The sequence below is a fragment of the Vanacampus margaritifer genome, chromosome 2 (genome assembly GCF_051991255.1).
Source record: "Vanacampus margaritifer isolate UIUO_Vmar chromosome 2, RoL_Vmar_1.0, whole genome shotgun sequence".
NCBI lineage: Eukaryota > Metazoa > Chordata > Actinopteri > Syngnathiformes > Syngnathidae > Vanacampus > Vanacampus margaritifer.
In genome coordinates, this window is record NC_135433.1 from 32,326,269 (window position 1) to 32,344,031 (window position 17,763).

General features: G+C 40.2%; 1 protein-coding gene across 4 annotated transcripts in view; it reads left to right on the forward strand.

Annotated features, from left to right (window-relative positions):
* pde1cb (phosphodiesterase 1C, calmodulin-dependent b) overlaps positions 1-17,763 on the forward strand; it is a 139,783-nt gene that overhangs the window by 64,800 nt on the left and 57,220 nt on the right. Inside the window, exon 2 of one of the 4 annotated variants that reach the window (XM_077558478.1) lies at positions 313-339. The exons of the other annotated variants lie outside the window; for them this stretch is intronic. Coding sequence (XP_077414604.1) covers positions 313-339 — 27 coding nt within the window. The remainder of the gene's footprint in view (positions 1-312; positions 340-17,763) is intronic. 4 annotated transcript variants of the gene reach the window in all.

Below are 17,763 nucleotides of genomic sequence, written 5' to 3' on the forward strand. Positions count from 1 at the left end.
TGCGTTTGTGTGAGCGAATGCTCATGTTTTATTCATGCCGTTCTCCTAAATTATCTGTCTAAGTAATTGCACTGTTGAGTTTACTGTGTCTACTTGACAGCTATTGCTATTTCTGTTATAAAAATAAATTAATCAAATAAATGTCACACAGAATTGCTTTTGTATTCTTAGTATTAACCTCTTGAGGTCTGTATTTGCAGTAATTCTGTGGTTATTGCATTGTCTTAGATATTTTTTCACTTGTCTTAGTAGAAGTACATTTAGAAGCACTTTTCATTCAATCCAAATTTAACTTGGTTTTATCTCTGGCAGGCGCAAGTATAAGAAGACATCCCAAAGGTAAGACTTGATGATGGAAACATTGGAATGCCATCATCGCATTCCTGATGATTTTCCCTCCTTCACTTCAATTTCTTTGTTACCAAGGAATATTGGGCCCAGAAAATAAAATAAATACAAGAATGAAGATGCAACATTACGGGAATAAAGTCGCTAGTCGCTAGTTAACTTGTAATGACTTTGTTAATCCATCAATCTATTTTCTTTCACTTACCCGGGGGCGGGTCGTGTGGGCAGCAGCTCAAGCAAAGTAACCCAGACTTCCTGCTCTGCAACCACTTTGCCCAGCTCTTCCCGAGGATCCCAAGACGTTCTCAGGCCAGCCGGGAAACATAGTCTCTCCAGTGTTTCCTGGGGTAGCTATAGGGCCTCATACCAGTGGCATGTGCTCGGAACACCTCACCAGGGAGGCATCCAGATGCTCGAGCCACCTCATCTGGGCCCTCTCAGTGTGGAGGAGTAGCAACTCTACCCTGAGCCCCTTGCGCTTCTCACCCTATTTATAAGGGAGAGATTAGACACCCTGTGGCAGAAACTCATTTCGTCTGCTTGTATCGCTTATGTGAACTTTTTTCGGTGAGGTCATGACTCAGTGCTCATGAGGGTGGGAATGAAGATCGACCAGTTAATTACAGGTTAACTACTTCTTTATCATGTCAAACCGATTCAGAGTCCACATCACTGCAGGCACTACACCGATCTGTCGGTCAATCTCCCGCTCCTTCCTTCCCTTACATGTGAACAAGACCCCAAGATATTCCTCCTCATTGGGCAGGATCTCAACTTCTAACCGACTGAGTACCATGGCCACAGATTTGGAGGTGCTGATTCTCATCCTAACCTAATACTGAGCTGCAGAGAGAGTTGAAGAGAGTTTAGGATTGTGGCTTAATAAAGCCAACAGAACATATCGTCTGCAAAACGCAGAGACTTAATACTCACAAAACCCAACTGCCTACGCCTCAGCTGCACATAAGAATTCTGTTTGTGAAGTTTACGTATCAGTTGGTGACAAAGGCTAGCCTTGGCAGAGCCCACAAAGCACATGTACTGTAGACTGGTTGGGTGAACTCCCATGCACCTTCAAAGTCTCCACTGAGGCACCAGCCACTGCTGGTCCTATTTTCGATTCCTGGACACAAACCACACTGCTACTCCTGAATCTGACATTTGACTTCTTGATGGACCCTCTTCTCCAAAACTCCCAAGTAGACCTTATCAGGAAGGCTGAGGAGTGTGATCTTTCTGTTGTTAGAACACATTCTGTGGTTCAGTTCCTTTAAAAGGGGAACCACCACCCCAGTTTGCCAATATAGAGGCACTGTCTCCAATGTCCACGCAATGTCTCAGACATGCATCAACCACCACAGCATCATCAGTCCCACAGCACCTAGAGCCCTTAGGAACTCCAGGTATATCTCATCTAGCCTCGACAAGCTTATTGACTGTGAGCGCCCACCTCAGAGTATCCAGACTCTGCTTTCTCAGAGTAAGGTGTGTTGTAGGAATTGAGGCTTCAAGGTCACCACAGTGTTGATGATGCAGTGCTTCACCCCTCTTGAGAATGGTGAACCAAAATTTCCTCAAAGTCATCCGTAAGTCATTCTCCAGCGCCTCACACAAACTGTTGCACTAAAATAGTTCTGTGACGATGTTATTCAAAATTATTTGAAAAAATGTTATATTACAAGACTAAAGTTAATTAACAGTCATTCAGTACATTTGCATTTGTTGACTTCCATGTCACTCAACAGGCCAGGCCCAGCTTGAATGGTGCTTTTATTGTCACAGATACAGTGATGGTGACCCCAAGTGCATAAAATAATATCTCACATGCATATATTTTATTACTGTATATGCATGAAGCATTAAAATATATATACAGTAATAATTATATAGAAATAAAGTAGTCTCTTCTTCTCAGATTTTGTCTCTTATCTTAACTCTTTCACTGCTAGACGTTTTCAGAAACGGGTTGTCGCCAGTGCCAGCCGATTTAAGCATTTTGACTGATCTTTCAAGGTCCACAGAAAATGTTGTGTTTGGACTATGGAAACACACATACTACCAAATGAAAGATTGGACTCTCATCTTTCATCAGAAAAAAAAGTTTGTTTCTACCTTATTCCGTTCTTCAGTAATCAACAATAGAAAATGGTTACTTTCACCGAAATTCTCTGTTTTGAAACAAAAAACGGAGAAAAACAGCTTTTTGTGAAACAATGTTATTTCATGCTTTCTAGTGAATTCTACACTTCTTTTTGTCCATGAATGATGCCACAAACACCTAAATAGTGCTTTACTTCTGTAAAACGCTTTCACCAACAATGAAAAAGTGTTTTTTGATTGCAAAATACGTTTATTTCCATTCAACAGTGTAACAATTTGACAAAACAATTTCGCAAACTATTTACAAATGTGTGCAACTGTGGTACTACTTACAATTATGTGGATGTTTCAAATACAGTTTTTCTTTTTGTAACGCTCTCCTGCGTGCAAGGAGACGCCAGGACTCACACAACAGTTTACTTTCACTTTCGCATTGGTCCGTTTCGCGTGCAAACGTTACGCTTTCTTGACGGCCTTTTTTTCCGGGGAATAAAAAGCAAGTAGCAGACTGTACACACTTCCTCCGATGAATATGCATTGGACTCGGGGCACTCTCCGTCGTCCGATCGAACGTCCGCCTGTGCGTGCTCGGTTGTGCTCCGCGTTACGACACCGTCATAGCCGCCGCGTCAGCGGTTCCAATTTCGCCGTCAAGCTCGGATTCACCTTCATCATCATCGATGATGATCATCGTCGTCATCAATGTACTCTTTTAGCGTTGGTCGATGCCTTTCGTCTTGTAAGTGTAGATAGAGCTGCTTGCAAACGCTCGCCATTGCCCGTTCCCTCCTCCATCTAGCTCCATCTAACGTCTTCTACTGCCGCGTCAATGCTTCCCAACCACGGAGTCACCACCCTCATCTTCATCATCGATGATGATCATCGTCGTCAACAATGTGCTCTTTTAGCGTTGGTCGATGCTTTTGGTCTTTGAAAAAAACGGCTCGGGCGTGAGCTCCTCGCGACCGGCCGTCATTTTTCCTTTGTTTTCCATTCTGATCTCTTGCTCGACGCTCTAGCTCCGCCTCTACTGACGCCCACCCGATCTTGTCAAAAGACAGTCATCGCTGCCCTCTAGGGGCCAAAAATAGTCCTTAGGCACAACAGACCTAATTGAAACTTTCACCAGAGATGCGGAAGGCTTCCCCCCACCCGTTTCAAAAAAAAAAATGGATGACGTCTTTTGACGTCATTGGCAGCGCTCCGTAGGTTTTTACTTGACGTCTTTAAACGTCAGTGGCAGTGAAAGAGTTAAACAAGAGATGAATGTATGGTTTTGCACAATATACTTTTATAGACATATAGGGCACATAACACACTTTGGGGTGGGGGGGGGGGGGGGGGTGTAAAGACCGTCTTCGCCCTACAACTCCCCTCCAATTTTAATGACCGCAGTATAGAGTAGTGCTGCGGTCCCCTGTCCGTGTCCCCGCCGCGCCCCCCCCCCCCCTTTTTTTTTTTTTAATGCACCACATACACTCACTGACATGCCTGTGGTGGGTCGGAGCAGAGGGGGATATCATTTCCCTCTGCTCCGGTTCACCTGCTCCCAATTTTAATGCACCACACACACACACTTGTATATACACTGGGTGGGGTCACTTTCAAGGTTTAGGGGTAGAGTTCGCCAGTCGGCGAGCTGGCGAACTCAGTAACGGGGTTAACTCTCACTAAGAACGCTGGAGTGACGACCGGGGCCTTTCCCCGCTGGGGGTGTCCCCCGTCCTCCGGTGCCCCCATTTCTCCTTCTGCCCCCGGTGCCCCTCTTCGGCGCCTGGGGCTGGGTTGGGGTGGATGGCGGGGGTGGATGGGGGACGGGGGGGTCGTGGGGGGAGCGGGGGCTGCGGACCGGTTAGATGTCTCTGGGGTTGGTGAAGGACTCTGGTTGGTGGCCTGGTGGGTGGTGTCTGGTCGGTGCTGGATTTCACTTTCCTTTCTTTTCTTTGGTCCTTCCTCGGGTTTCCTGACGGCCTCACGACTCTGGCTGGAAGTGTTCGGTTTAGGTGAACAGTATGGGATTTTTTTTAATAGGTTTTAGGTGAACTAATGAATACACACACACTCGCACGCACGCACACACACACACACACATACACACAATTACCCACTTACAAAAAAAAATATATATATATATACTGTATATACATATATATATATATATATATATAAAAAAAAAAGGAGAACAATGATGATGGCATGCCAAATCGGTGGAATTGCCGAATGAACAATACTGAGCTCTCCAGAAAAAAAAAAAAAGAGTTGAATGTATAATATAACAGAGGGAAAGAAATGTGGGGAAAAAGGTCCCTACTCCTTGGTAGTCTATGATTTCAACAAGTTAATTTTGAATAAAAGTGGCCATGACATTTTTTTTTATATATACGTATACTGTGTTGTGTGTTTGCTCTTCCCTTTCTTGCTCTGATCTCCCCTAAATAGATGCTCCTTCAACAGGTTAGGCATTAGTACCGTGCTGTTACCTGAGTCAAATATTTAACACTTGTATGATTATGCATTCAGGATCACTCTGCCTTATCCCCTTGTCTCCATTCAATTTAGCCTGAGATGGATGGCTCCTTGTTGGGCAGACATTAAGAGACTGTATCTCTCTGTGAGACGCAGACAACCTCGCCCACCCCTGACAAATAACTCTCATGCCACATTATCGACGCCAGTATGAAACTTTCATTTATTTGCCCCCTGTTGGAGATGCCCGAGGGAAATCGGGCCCTCTATTAACTTGACTTAAATGTATTGAGTTACAAGCACAATTGTGAAGGCTTTAATTAATGCCACAGAATGAGTGGGTAATGGATATTTAAGTATCATTTATAAAGGCTGTGTCTTTATTGATCTCAAACATGCCATCGGTGGCCATTATTCTTTTCAGGCCTCTCAAGCGATTATGTGCTCAGAACAAATTGCATAGATTGAGTAACCAGGAGGACTTTTAATGTTGTGATGTTTCAATTATTGATAATGTGTTGTGTTAAAGCTCAGCAAACTATGATAATCTTAAACATTCCTCTTGGTTTTGCCAAACTATCTTCTGCACTTGCGTATAAATGTGATAACAAATAGACTTTTTATATTTTGCATATTTTGTTCAATTTGTGACCGGTCGTAATTTGCCAATCCGATCAATGATGCCATTGATCAGATCCTTGAATTGAGACACTAATGCCGCAGTGTCTCCCGCACATATTTATGTATCGGCTGCAAAAAATGAATTTTGTCTGCCACTTATAAATTGTGGCGCTACCTGTAAATACATAACCGTTAAATAAGCATTTTTATTGCTCCTTTTGTGAGTCTCCTAATTGATACCCATACCGCTTTCCTTAGTATGTACTGTACCGTACCATATGTCGTGATGCGGCACAAGAAGTCACCCTTCATTTATTGGCATACAATAATCCCGAGCACTGCCACAAAATATACCTCAAACTTTCATCCAAAAAGTCTCTATCATTTCAAATACATATCACAGCATTGCCCTTAAAAGAACACACTGCTAATAACTTCAGTATTGGATTCGGCATTGTGTATAAAAAATCAAAGTGAAAATATGTCTGGATCTATTCCCTGAATTTTCTTTTAATCCGATTAAGTATAAAAAGAAACATACCGTGTGCAACGCCATTATCCTGGTCACGTGACCGTGATGACGTATCCCGTGTGTAAACGACAGCTGCCGTTGTTCACTTGAATGGAAGTTTGCTGACGTAATGGGCAAGAAAAAGACCGTATTTGATACTGCGCCAATTCTGATCAGAGTAAAATCCTCAGCACGTCAGGTTTTATGTCATCCCGTGTGGGGATGGGGCGGTGGCGGTGGCCTATCCTAATGTGGGGCTAATGCGTGATTAGTACACAACATGTAGCTGGCCTGTCAGAGTAAAAGTCACCCGGATGTTTACCGTCCAGGTTAGGGACAATGTCAATGGTGACTTGACTGGTAATTTGAGCCTCTGTAACACGCAACTTGTAGACGGGCCCCAACTCCGACTTGCTAATAGCCGCCGGCTGAATGAGTTGTTATCGGCCACTTCGGCTGGACACAAATCTTTGATGAGTCCTCTGTGGCTGTACTGCTTTTGAAGAAGTGCTTCTTTGCTATTTGGAAAAAAATGCATCTAGTGCGCTTGTACATGCACATGCAATGAAGATACTCTGTAACTTTGGACACGAAAGACTTCATTACATGCATGCATAGGCTTATTGTATGTTCTCGTGCACACATTCTGGACAAATCGGCTACATAATACAGTAATAAATGTACACTTTCAACATGTACAAATTGCTGTGAAAGGCCAGTAAAAGTGTTTCGTACATGATTGGAGTGTTTAGCACAAGCTGGAACAAACAATCTGCAGCCAAAGCATTTCACAAGTGAATCAAATATCCAAATGCATTACTGTATTCCGCCTCAATTCTTCGCAACTTCTTTGGCTGTGGTCCCAATGCCATTTATACTGATGAAACACTAAATCGTCATCGTCTCGAATGCTGAAGTTTATCGCGAATGTTTACCAAACAGAAAAATTGACGGTACTTAAGTAGGCCTATAGGCCCATTAAAGCATGGCTTATGCTTGACGCATGTATGTTCCACGCAGAAATGGGACGTGCGGAATCAGGTCGACAATTTTTGCAGCCTTTTATACGCTGCACGGCTTGCCCCCTCTATTAGCTTCTCTTTTACCCAAACTATAAAAGGCAGTGAAGAGCATCTACAGAATATCAACAACACTTCACCACAATAGAAGCTAGAAAAGTTTTTTTTTTTTTTATTCAGTTAACAATAGTTTGGCGTAAACAGTCACATTTAACAAAATAAATGAAAACAAAGAAAGTAGTTTTTGCTCATCCATTTTTTTCCCGCACAGGCCGTCCACATAGTTTCCAAATTTCCGTAGGTACGCAGTACGGAAAATTTGGGCAATACAGATATTGCTTGGGGGGACGTGGTTGCTGAAATGATGTCATTGCACCACATGGAGTTGTGCGGACCTCACGGGCATGTCAAGCATAAACCAAGTTTAACACAATCGAGCTGTTTTTGTCCCGTTTTAGACAAAGGGGATTAACAGCATTTCAAACATAATTTTTCCTTGGAAAAGTCATCTTAACCAAAAATGCAAAATCACCATTGATATGTTATCGGTTAGCATTGATAGTCATGGTTTCAGAAGCTACAGATATTAGAAAATTGCTGTACTTCTTTGTGTCTGCGTGATAGTAATATAAGTACTTGCGCTTAGCTTTTTATTAGTGTCTTCCAGACTACCAGTGGCATAGGCAGGCACATCAAAAGTGATAATGAATTGAAATGCAGCAATGAATTATGATGCTCAAACTGTTTGATTTATTTATTTAATTGAATTATATTTACTCTGTTGTAAGTACAAATTTATGAATTGCTTTTTTCCCCTTTATTAAAAACAAACAAACATTGTGTTTGTTTTTAGGGGCGACAAGGGCTGTAATGGGTTAATGGCATTTCCATTTATTTCAGTGGAGAAGGATGATGAGTGTTTTGATCCATAAACATGGTCACGGGACAAATTAAACTCGTATCCCAAGTCATCTACGCCTGGCCACCGCATGTGGTAGTTGCCTTCTTATATAGTATATAGCAGAACATCTGTATAATATTACGTTGTTGTGCTCCTGTTACAAATTGAATCTGCTGCAGGCTGCCATCTGTAGAGTGCGTTGGCACAAAGTGCATTAAGTAAGTAAACAGGACATCGCAAGCAGTCCATGGAGCTGGCTGCAAACAAATAAACCACACCGGTGCCATTTTCAATGAGGGCCGTGGGATTGTTGACTCAGTTAAGAGTAATTGAGCAATGTGGTACTGGTGGACACAGTCTGTGGTCTCAGTCTCTCTCTCGGTGGCGGGAGGGGCAGGTGGTTGAGTTCCTGTGTGGAGGAGCGGCGTGATTGACAGCTCCACATGTGTCCGTGTAATTACGGCCAGGCTAATTGGCAGAGAGGAACACTGGGACATTGTCATTACTGACACACCAGGACAGCCTCTCGTGCAGATGGAGAAAGAGAAGGAGAAGGAGAGAGAGCACTTCTTGCAGTGATGGAAAGAAAGAGAAGATGATTTGTGCGGGGGTCTATGTTGGTTGGGCGTTGGTGGAACAGAAACTGTTTACCGGTTGCTATTTTGGATGACATTTGATCACATGGTCACTATTATTAAAGAAGAGTGTTAACCCTCTGGACTTTATACTGGCCGTTTGTGTCTACTTCACTTCCTTCTCTGAACCATTTTAGCTGTGTTAATGCAAATGTAGGGAAAATTCCCAAAAATGTGAATTTTGTCATTTCCAACTTTACTGCTTGCATATATCTAATTTTGGCTTGATCATAGGCACTTTTGGCAAATTAAAACTAGTGCTGTCAAAGTTAAAGTGTTAACTCATTGATAAATCACAAAAAAATATTGCATTAATCATGTATTAACGCAGATTAATTGCACTATTAATTTTGACAGCAGATAGTCCTTTAGCTTGACAGTAGTGGTGGGAATCTTTGACATGAGTCCGATTCGATATGTATCTCGATACACAGGTTGCGATTTGATTGAAAAATTAGATCTTTCAGAACGGTTCGATACGATTTTTGATTTGATACGATTCATTTCAATATTCAAAACAATATTATAGTTGACATTTGTTGCTTGTAGACGTTAATCATAAAACACCACAAATTATAGTATCTTCAAACATGTTGAAATTTTTTTTTTTCTATATTTTCATATATTGTATCAATTATTTAAATAGACCCCAAAAAAGGGCTGGGCGATATGACCGAAAAATGTATCACAGTTTAACTATTGACAGTTATAACAGTTTTTTTTTCTATTAAAAAAAGGATCAGGAAAACAAAAGGCTGATAATTTAATTTGAATTATAAATATTTAACCTTTAAAAAGACATAATATGCGCACCGTGCAAAGTATTTCAGAAACATGAATTTGAAACATAAAATAAACCTAGCCAACTGATTGAAAAATAAATCTATCAAAAACATTTTTACACTTAATATATATCCCAAACATTTGTAATCGTTTGACAGCTCAAAATTTAAAACCCATGTGAATGAATTATTCTTTTTAAATTACTTAGGGTTCTTTTTATATTTTGGACCAGATTGCATTATACACATTTGGAGCAATTTCAAATAATATTCTTACTTTTACTTTACTTGACTTGCTTACTGCACTAAAGTGTTGCAAACGAATGCCAAAATTTTGAGTTTAAGAAAAAGAGATAACTGACCATAAAGAAGAATTAAGTTTTACTTTATTAAGTGGGAGCTCCTTCTGCTGAAAAAAGTGGTACTGAAAATATATTTAAAATATTTTTTAAGAAACTTCTTTTACCAACCAGACTCTTGCTGGACCCCTCAACAATATTTGAAAACTGCGCTCAAAGGGGGCGTTGCTTTTTATGGTGGCGACAGTATAAGAAAAATGTTGATCTCTACATACAAAAGTCCGCCATTAACATAGTTAACCTTATTCAAGAGATTTCCCCACCAGTCAGCTTCGTGAATGGTTTTCTTTGAATGCAGTGTGAATGCTGCACACCAAATGACACGGTCGGTGTGCTTTTAATAAAAGTGTTTTGACAGTACAACCATGTTAGCTCGCAGCCTGTGAGAGGGTTTTTGTGTCTGCTCGGCCTCCAGTGGGCTGTCGATGTTTGTTCACGCTGGTGACGACTGCTTTTTTTTTTCTCAGAGGCGGTCGTGACTCTGCTCTCTGGCATTTCCAGTCGGCTTCACTCAATCTTTGTAATTATGAGATTGTGCGGGCAGCGTTATATTGAGAAATGGAGGTGTGCGTTTCAGCATGTGTGCTTTGTCTTTGGCATTTGAGCGTCCGTGACATGTGACGTCGAAACAAATGAAGTCAAACGCCCTTCAAGCAAAGTAAAATTCTAAGCCGCATTTTCATTTTAATAATTTATTTCAATTTCAAGTTCTGCCGTGATGCTAATAATATAGTCTAAAGATCCATTAATATAAGAAGTGTTCATCGTCAGATGATAGCAGTTATTTGAGTTTGTTGGTAGAGACTGATCTACTGTCAGTCTAGTACAGTGATTCCCAAACTTGATTGAGCCCATCAAGACATTTAATAATAATAATGGATCAGATTTATATAGCGTTTTTTTGGACACTCAAAGACGCTTCACAGTGGATACATTATTCGTGCGCTCACACATTCACACTCTGATGGCGGTAAGTGGGTAAGCTACTTAAGTAGCCACAGCTGCCCTTGGGCTGGCTGACAAGAAGCGTGGCTGCCAATGTGCACCTACAGCCCTTCCGACCATCACCAAACTTTCACACCAGATATGGAAGTTTAGAGTGGATAAGTACAGTATGTTGTTTCAGGTTGATCAACAAGTAATCTTAAAAAATACTCACACCTAACTCATCTATCTCACTATTGTTTACATTGAATGAGTGACATTTGTTTTCTTCTTATGAAATACCACATAATCCATTTTAGCGTCATTAAGAGAAAATGTATTTGTGGTGAACCAATCACAGCGTTTTTCAGGTTCTGTAATTACGGCACCGATACTGACTGCTTAGTTAGCACATCCACCTCACAGTTCTGAGTTTGATGGTTCAAATTTGGGCCCTGGTGAGGATAAGCGATACAGAGAATGGATCAATGGATAATTTGGGTCAGAGAAAAAAAATAATAAAATAAAATCTGATTCTGTAATGTACCTTTTTTGTAAGATATCATGGTTCCCAGTATCGGATGCTTTTAACTCATTCACTCCCAGCCATTTTTACTAAAACAATCCCCCTCACTTCCGGCTGTTTTACTGGATTTTGACTGATTTTGCAAGGCCCACAAAATATTGTGTTCTATTGCTATAAAAACATGAAACCTACCAAAAGAAAGATTAAAGTATTTTCTTTCATCAGGAAAAAAAAGTGCATTTCTATCTGTTTCCGTTTTGCAATTCAATTAGCATTAGAATATAGCTAACTTTCATCATTATTCACAAATCTATTTAGAATTCTGAGTAATTGAGGGTTTTTTCAACATGGTCCTGGTTCATTCCCTATGCTCTGCTGCCACCTGCTGGCCGCTTGTGTAGTAACTACCATTTCTTCAACCGTTCTTTGCAGTTGAAAGGCTGCACCAAAGGCTTCATTCTGTATGCTCTAGCTTAAAAAAAAAACATTTAATAAAACGCCTTTGGGATACTTAAAACGTTTAAAATTGAACGTGTTTCTACGTTTTTGGGAGCAAATGGGTTAAAGATCAACAAATATCCCTGCTATCATCAATAGTTTTTCAATGTTTTTGGTTATTTCTTCTGTGAGTTCAAAAACTGCTTTTGAACTTGTGCTATTTTTCTGGAAGATATATTGAATGTCATATTTGGTCAAAAATTTATCTAAAGCGTCTAATTCTGAAGCGTTCTTCCGCCCCCACCCCCTTACCCCCATTACCTCAATTGTGTTGACTTAGTGGTAAATTTGGACCGGTTTATTTGAACCAAGCTATCAATCTGTTTTATTTTAGATTAGATAGCACCAATAACTGGTCGAGCATTGACTTATCTTCATGTGGTTATGCGCTTGAAAATAAAGAGACTGGATTTGGAACCATTACAAAAAACTGTACAAATGTATTTGTATTACCTGTTGTGACTTTGGCAATGACTTGACTATCTTAAAATTTTGTGGCAACTGAACTTGTCTGATATTTGCCACAGTAACTTGACTTGCATGAAACTTGAAAGTTAAGATTTGAGACTTATGACTTACAGTGAAACCTTGATTTAATGGAGCCGGAACCAACAGACTCCAGATTTATCAGACAGAAAACAGTGTCCGGTCCACTCAAAACTATCTAGATTCTGTTATTCTATATGCCTGTTCTGCACAATGTGTCTTTCTTGCAAGGAAACACCTTCAACTAATGTAACTTTTTTTTATTTCAAAATAGAGCATCTCACTCTTCAGCATACGATTAGCATAAAAATAGCAACAAGAGGGCACAATGAATAAAGCAAGACGTTGACAGAGACGAGTGTGACTGGGGAGCAGGAAAGCGACTCACTGGGGAGAATTGAACTCTGGCTAATGTCAGTAATCAGGGAGAAAATCTTGCAGGCATTGGCTGCCTTCAAGAGCAGCCCATTAGATGCTATTACCCAATGCCTCTTGTGTCTCCTCACCATTTGTCAGTCACCGCAGCTACCGGGGCTATTTACTGGACAATGTTCATTAACAATGCCATGCTGTCTTGATTTCGTTCTCGCATTCGGATTAGCTGGCAGCTCCGGCCAATGTGGCGATTGTCGTGACGCAAATAATTGCTTGGCATGAATTACTTTTCTGTTAAAAACATTGCAAAAGGAGAATTCACATGATGCATATGTTTTTTTAAATTGAAAAATAATCAGCCTCTGCATACTCTACCTTGAGATGAGAGTTTAATTTGTTCTGTTACCACACTTGTAAGTCAATACACTCATATTTCAAATCTTTTTCCTTAAAAAACAAACAATGTTTTGTTGTATTTTAGGACAGGGTTGTGGATGGAAATTTGGATGGCATGTCAACAGTATATCAGAACCATCACGCATGATGTGCAAAGGATGCTATCTTTTATGGCCGTATTTTTTTATCTTCTAAATGCAGCAACGTTTTTACATTTTACTTTGATGACGTCCTAAGAATTGAACCCGAGCTTCTTGTTTCAACCTAAATTTCAGCTTGTGTGACGTTCCCAAGCAGGAAGTTAGCTTCTGCATTCTTATGAATGTGATACTGTGACGACAAACTATACAATTGGAAAAGAATATGAAATATTAAAGATGCCAGACGTTGGATTCTGCTAATTACATTTGAGGACTGAGGAGCAATCTAGCAGGAAGGGAAGCTCAAGACCTCAATTTCAGCCATGACTGACATTGTCATTTCTGCAATTGTACTAATAAATAATGTTTTAGGGTCCTGCACATGTTGCACGTTATTTTTTAGTATTATTTTTATCCCACATTTAATGTACCCTTGAATCAGTAAAGTTGATTATTTTATTTTATTTTTTTGTTTTGTTTGTTTTTTTTACTGTTTGGACTCCTGAATGCTTATTGTGTGGAAAAATGTGTTTTCCCGTGGCTCATAGCACTGATTAAGACTCCTGACTGTTGTTTCTTTTATTGCCTTTGTCTTTCTCCATTTATTTCTTCCTCCTGTTGCCACATCTCCTCCTCTCTCCTACCACCTGATGATTACTGGGGTAATTACACTGTTCACACCAATCTCGGAGCTCCTGCTAATTATATAGTTTTTCCCCTTTTAGTGCCCCCTTTTAGTGCCCCCTTATCGTTCTTCCCTTCATTTTATTTTCCAGTATTTTTCACACGTGTAAGTGAAAACTGTGGCTATGTCTCACAACCAAGGCTTCTGGCTGGGAAGCAAAGAGTAACTTACAACACGATGAAAAACCCCCGCAATATCAATATCGCCCTACCTCTAACATGGATGTTGGACCGCAACAATATTGATCGGTTAGAGATAATGCGTTACATTTTAATGTCTGTTTTGTCCCACCCCAACTTCATAGAGCAACCATATCAATATCTTTTTATATAGCGTATCAATAGTGCTGTGAGAGATAAAAATGCGATACATTGAAATGAAAAATATTTTGTCTCTGACCCAGTTTGGGCAACAACAGTTTGGACACCTAACGTAGAATATCGATACTGTGCCATTAGAGATAATGATAGCAGTCATACATTATGGTGGTATTGCTATTTAGTACCCAATGAGTGCACCATCTTCACACGCTCAAGTGCAGGTCTAAGTATGCACAAGAATTTGCATTCCCTCCCGCTGCTGATTGCTTCCACGCTGATCATTTTCCCCTCTTTAGCCAGCCTGAGAAAGCGTTATTGAGCCAAGTGTATGCCGCCATTGCCGTGATTGATTCCGAGGCTTTCAAGTGTTCATCCCCGAGTTTAGGCTACGGCTGGCGATAATAAAACATCACAGGCCGCTCTTGGTGCCGGTCCAGCTCTCTGAGCTTCCCCTTCCTGCCGCCCGCAGCAGATAATATTGCAGATTTATGGTGGAGATTGTCTCCTTAATCTGGTTGTTTATATCCACCAAGCCCTGCTTCTCCATCCCTTTACTACTGTGGGCCCCCACTGGCTGTTTGTCCACAGTATATTACCCCTGGAACGCATGCAGGTAGACGGAGGTGTAGGAATTATGAGTGTCTTTTTTCTTCTTTTTTTGAGCAAGAACAAGAAATATCTGTCACAGTTTGAGATGATGGGGGGGGTAAACCTTGGGACTCGTCTGTTTAGAATGTTGAATGTGTGTAGTTATGTGCGTGTGTGTGTGTGTGTGTGTGTGTGTGATGCCCGACAGCCATCTGCTTGCATGTGTGTTTCCATTCAGCTATCTGTCAGCTCACCTCATTCATTTCAGTCGTAGTCGGAGTCACAGCTTCACTTATAGTGTATTCAAATTGCTCAGCTTCTGTGCTTTCAAAATTGGATGAATACATCCAAGTAGAATGCAGAAGGACTCTAGAATGCATTTTTATGCAACAAAAAACAAAAAGCAGTCAGAAATCTGAGAATAGCTGCCTTATCCTTGTTTTTTATGTTCCTCAAAAGCCAATAAATGTCACTCTTTTTATGCGTTTCCTATGCTTGCTTTAAAAATAACATATTTTTACTCTCTTTTTTCCCACGCACATTTCAACAACTTTCAAATATTAAGGTCAAGTGTAGGTGGTCATCTTTCCGAGAAAAGAATATTTGAGCCCTTTCGTAAGATCTCGTTGATCAATAAAGTCAGGTTCAAAAGAAAATAATTTACATCAAACCACAGTTAATGGAGCTGTGTAGAAACTAGAAGTGACTAACAGTGTACAACTCTTTAGAATAAACGTGACCCTCATGCCCAATTCACACTAACTGCGAAACAGATACGAAACGGGCGCCGTACAAACGGCGCAAGGAAGAGAAAGCATTTGAGTCTGCGTGTCAATTCACACTACCTGCGGTGCTGTGTGTATGCGGATCCGGAGCTCTTATGCGTCAACTGCTAAATCCATAATACTAATTTTACTAATCCTAACCTGTGCTCTCATGACCCTACGCACCAACCTCTATCTCACTCCCTAACCTATCAGATAAACCAAACCCATACTCCTAAACCTAACCCCAACTGTAAACATGTCCACCAAACACCCTAATCCCGATTCTAAACCTTCACCCAAACCCCTAATCCCGACTCATAATTCCATTATTCTAATCCTAGACCCCAAACACATTCCTAACCCAAAACCCTATTTTATTGGATTTTCATTAGTTTTAGTCTTTAGTTTGTTTTGCATATTGACAAATAAAGTTAATTTAATTAGTTTTTCAATCTCGTTTTCTAGGTGTTATTTTGGTTTGTTTTAAAAATTGCTTCGTTTTCAACCCCTCAATTTTACCGTAACTTTTAACAATGTCCTCTAAGACATCCTCTGATATGTAGCAGCCTGTTCTAGTCATTTCTATTAACCTCGCTCCCAGGCCAATTAATGAATCCCACATTAGCAATTGTTCTTCTGTTACAAATAGTCGGTGAGGTGGCCATCTGTGTCGACTGGTTACACAGACAAAACAGAAACAACAACAGACAACATGACATAATAATAATTTGATATAGTGGTGCATTGAGACATCAGCCTTTTTTTTTGCTTTGAGTTGTAAGTGGAAACTTAAGATAAGAGCACTGCATGTTGGCATTTAACTCACACTTCACAACAAGCAAGTAGTGACCTAATCAAGGAAGAGACTTGAAGCTTCTTTAGCTGTTTAATGCCACTCCCACTTGAAGTTTACTGTCAATATAAACATCAAACAAAGAGAAGTATGTGGTAAATGGACTGAATTTACAACAGTATAGTTATTATGTGAAACAAATAGCCACCCTATCTTAATGCTAACATACAATAGGAAACACCATAGGCATAGCGTTTTTATCTTTTAATTAATGGTTATCTGAACACGAACGGTGCCGCAACACATGTAGACAGATATTATAATTATACTAAAACTCGTATCTCGAGGCACCAGTTTTCATTTATGGTTGCAGGCTGCTTTTTGCACGAGTGATCTGAACCTTGTAGCACAATTGATTAGCGCACTCTCCCACCAACGTTTCTCCTCTACCAGTTGTACGAAGACATTACATCGGAGGGAGGTCTTCAGCGGTATTATATTGTTGGATGCAGAAAAAGCCGTCAACAAAGTTAACTGGTCCTTCCTCTTTGCTGTTCTAAATAAATTTGGCTTTGGGAAGTCATTTATTTATTGGGTGTCAATATTATACGATTCTCCTAAAGCTACAGTTACTACTAATGGAATTATATCTTAGAGTTTTACTCTACTGAGAGGCACAAGACAGGGATGCCCACTGTCCCCTTTAATATTTGCGATATTTATTGAGCCGCTTGCATTAGCTATACGCCAGGATAGAAGGATCCGAGGAAATCACTCTGGGGTAACAGAACATAAAATTTATCTATATGCCGATTATATTTTACTTTATTTAGAACAACCTGCTAGCTAGGGGAAGTATCTAACTAAATAACTAAATTCTCACATTTATCAGATTATTCTATTAACTGGACAAAATCAACACTACTACCTATTACAGAAAATTCATGAAACCCTGCAAGCCAGGACCCACATTACTCTTTTCCTATAGGTAATTTAAAATACTTGGGCATAAAAATCTCACCTAAATTAACTGATTTAATTCATTTAAACTTCACTCCACTACTGGATAGCATTTACAGTGACCTGGAGCGCTGGAATAATATTCCTATTTCTCTAATAGGACGAATAGCCACCATTAAAATTAAAGTTTTACCCAAAATAAAAAAATTTTTCTCAATGATTCCATTCAAACCTACGTCTAACTGATTCCAGTCGCTGGACTCGGCAGTGTACAATGCTCTAGATAGTATGCCTAATGGCAGAGCACCTGGCCCGGATGGTTATCCGGCTATATTTTTTAAGCACTTTTGTTTAATGCTTGCTCCATTATTCTTAAAAGTAGTAACAGAAATTAAAACTAATGGTTACATACGTCCACACATGAATACAGCAGCAAATAAACTTTTATTAAAGCCAGAAAAAGACCCCACCCTTTCATCAAGTTACCGTCCGATTTCACTAATTAACACTGATATTAAAATTATCGCTAAGGCTTTCGCATCTAGACTAGAAACAGTAATCTC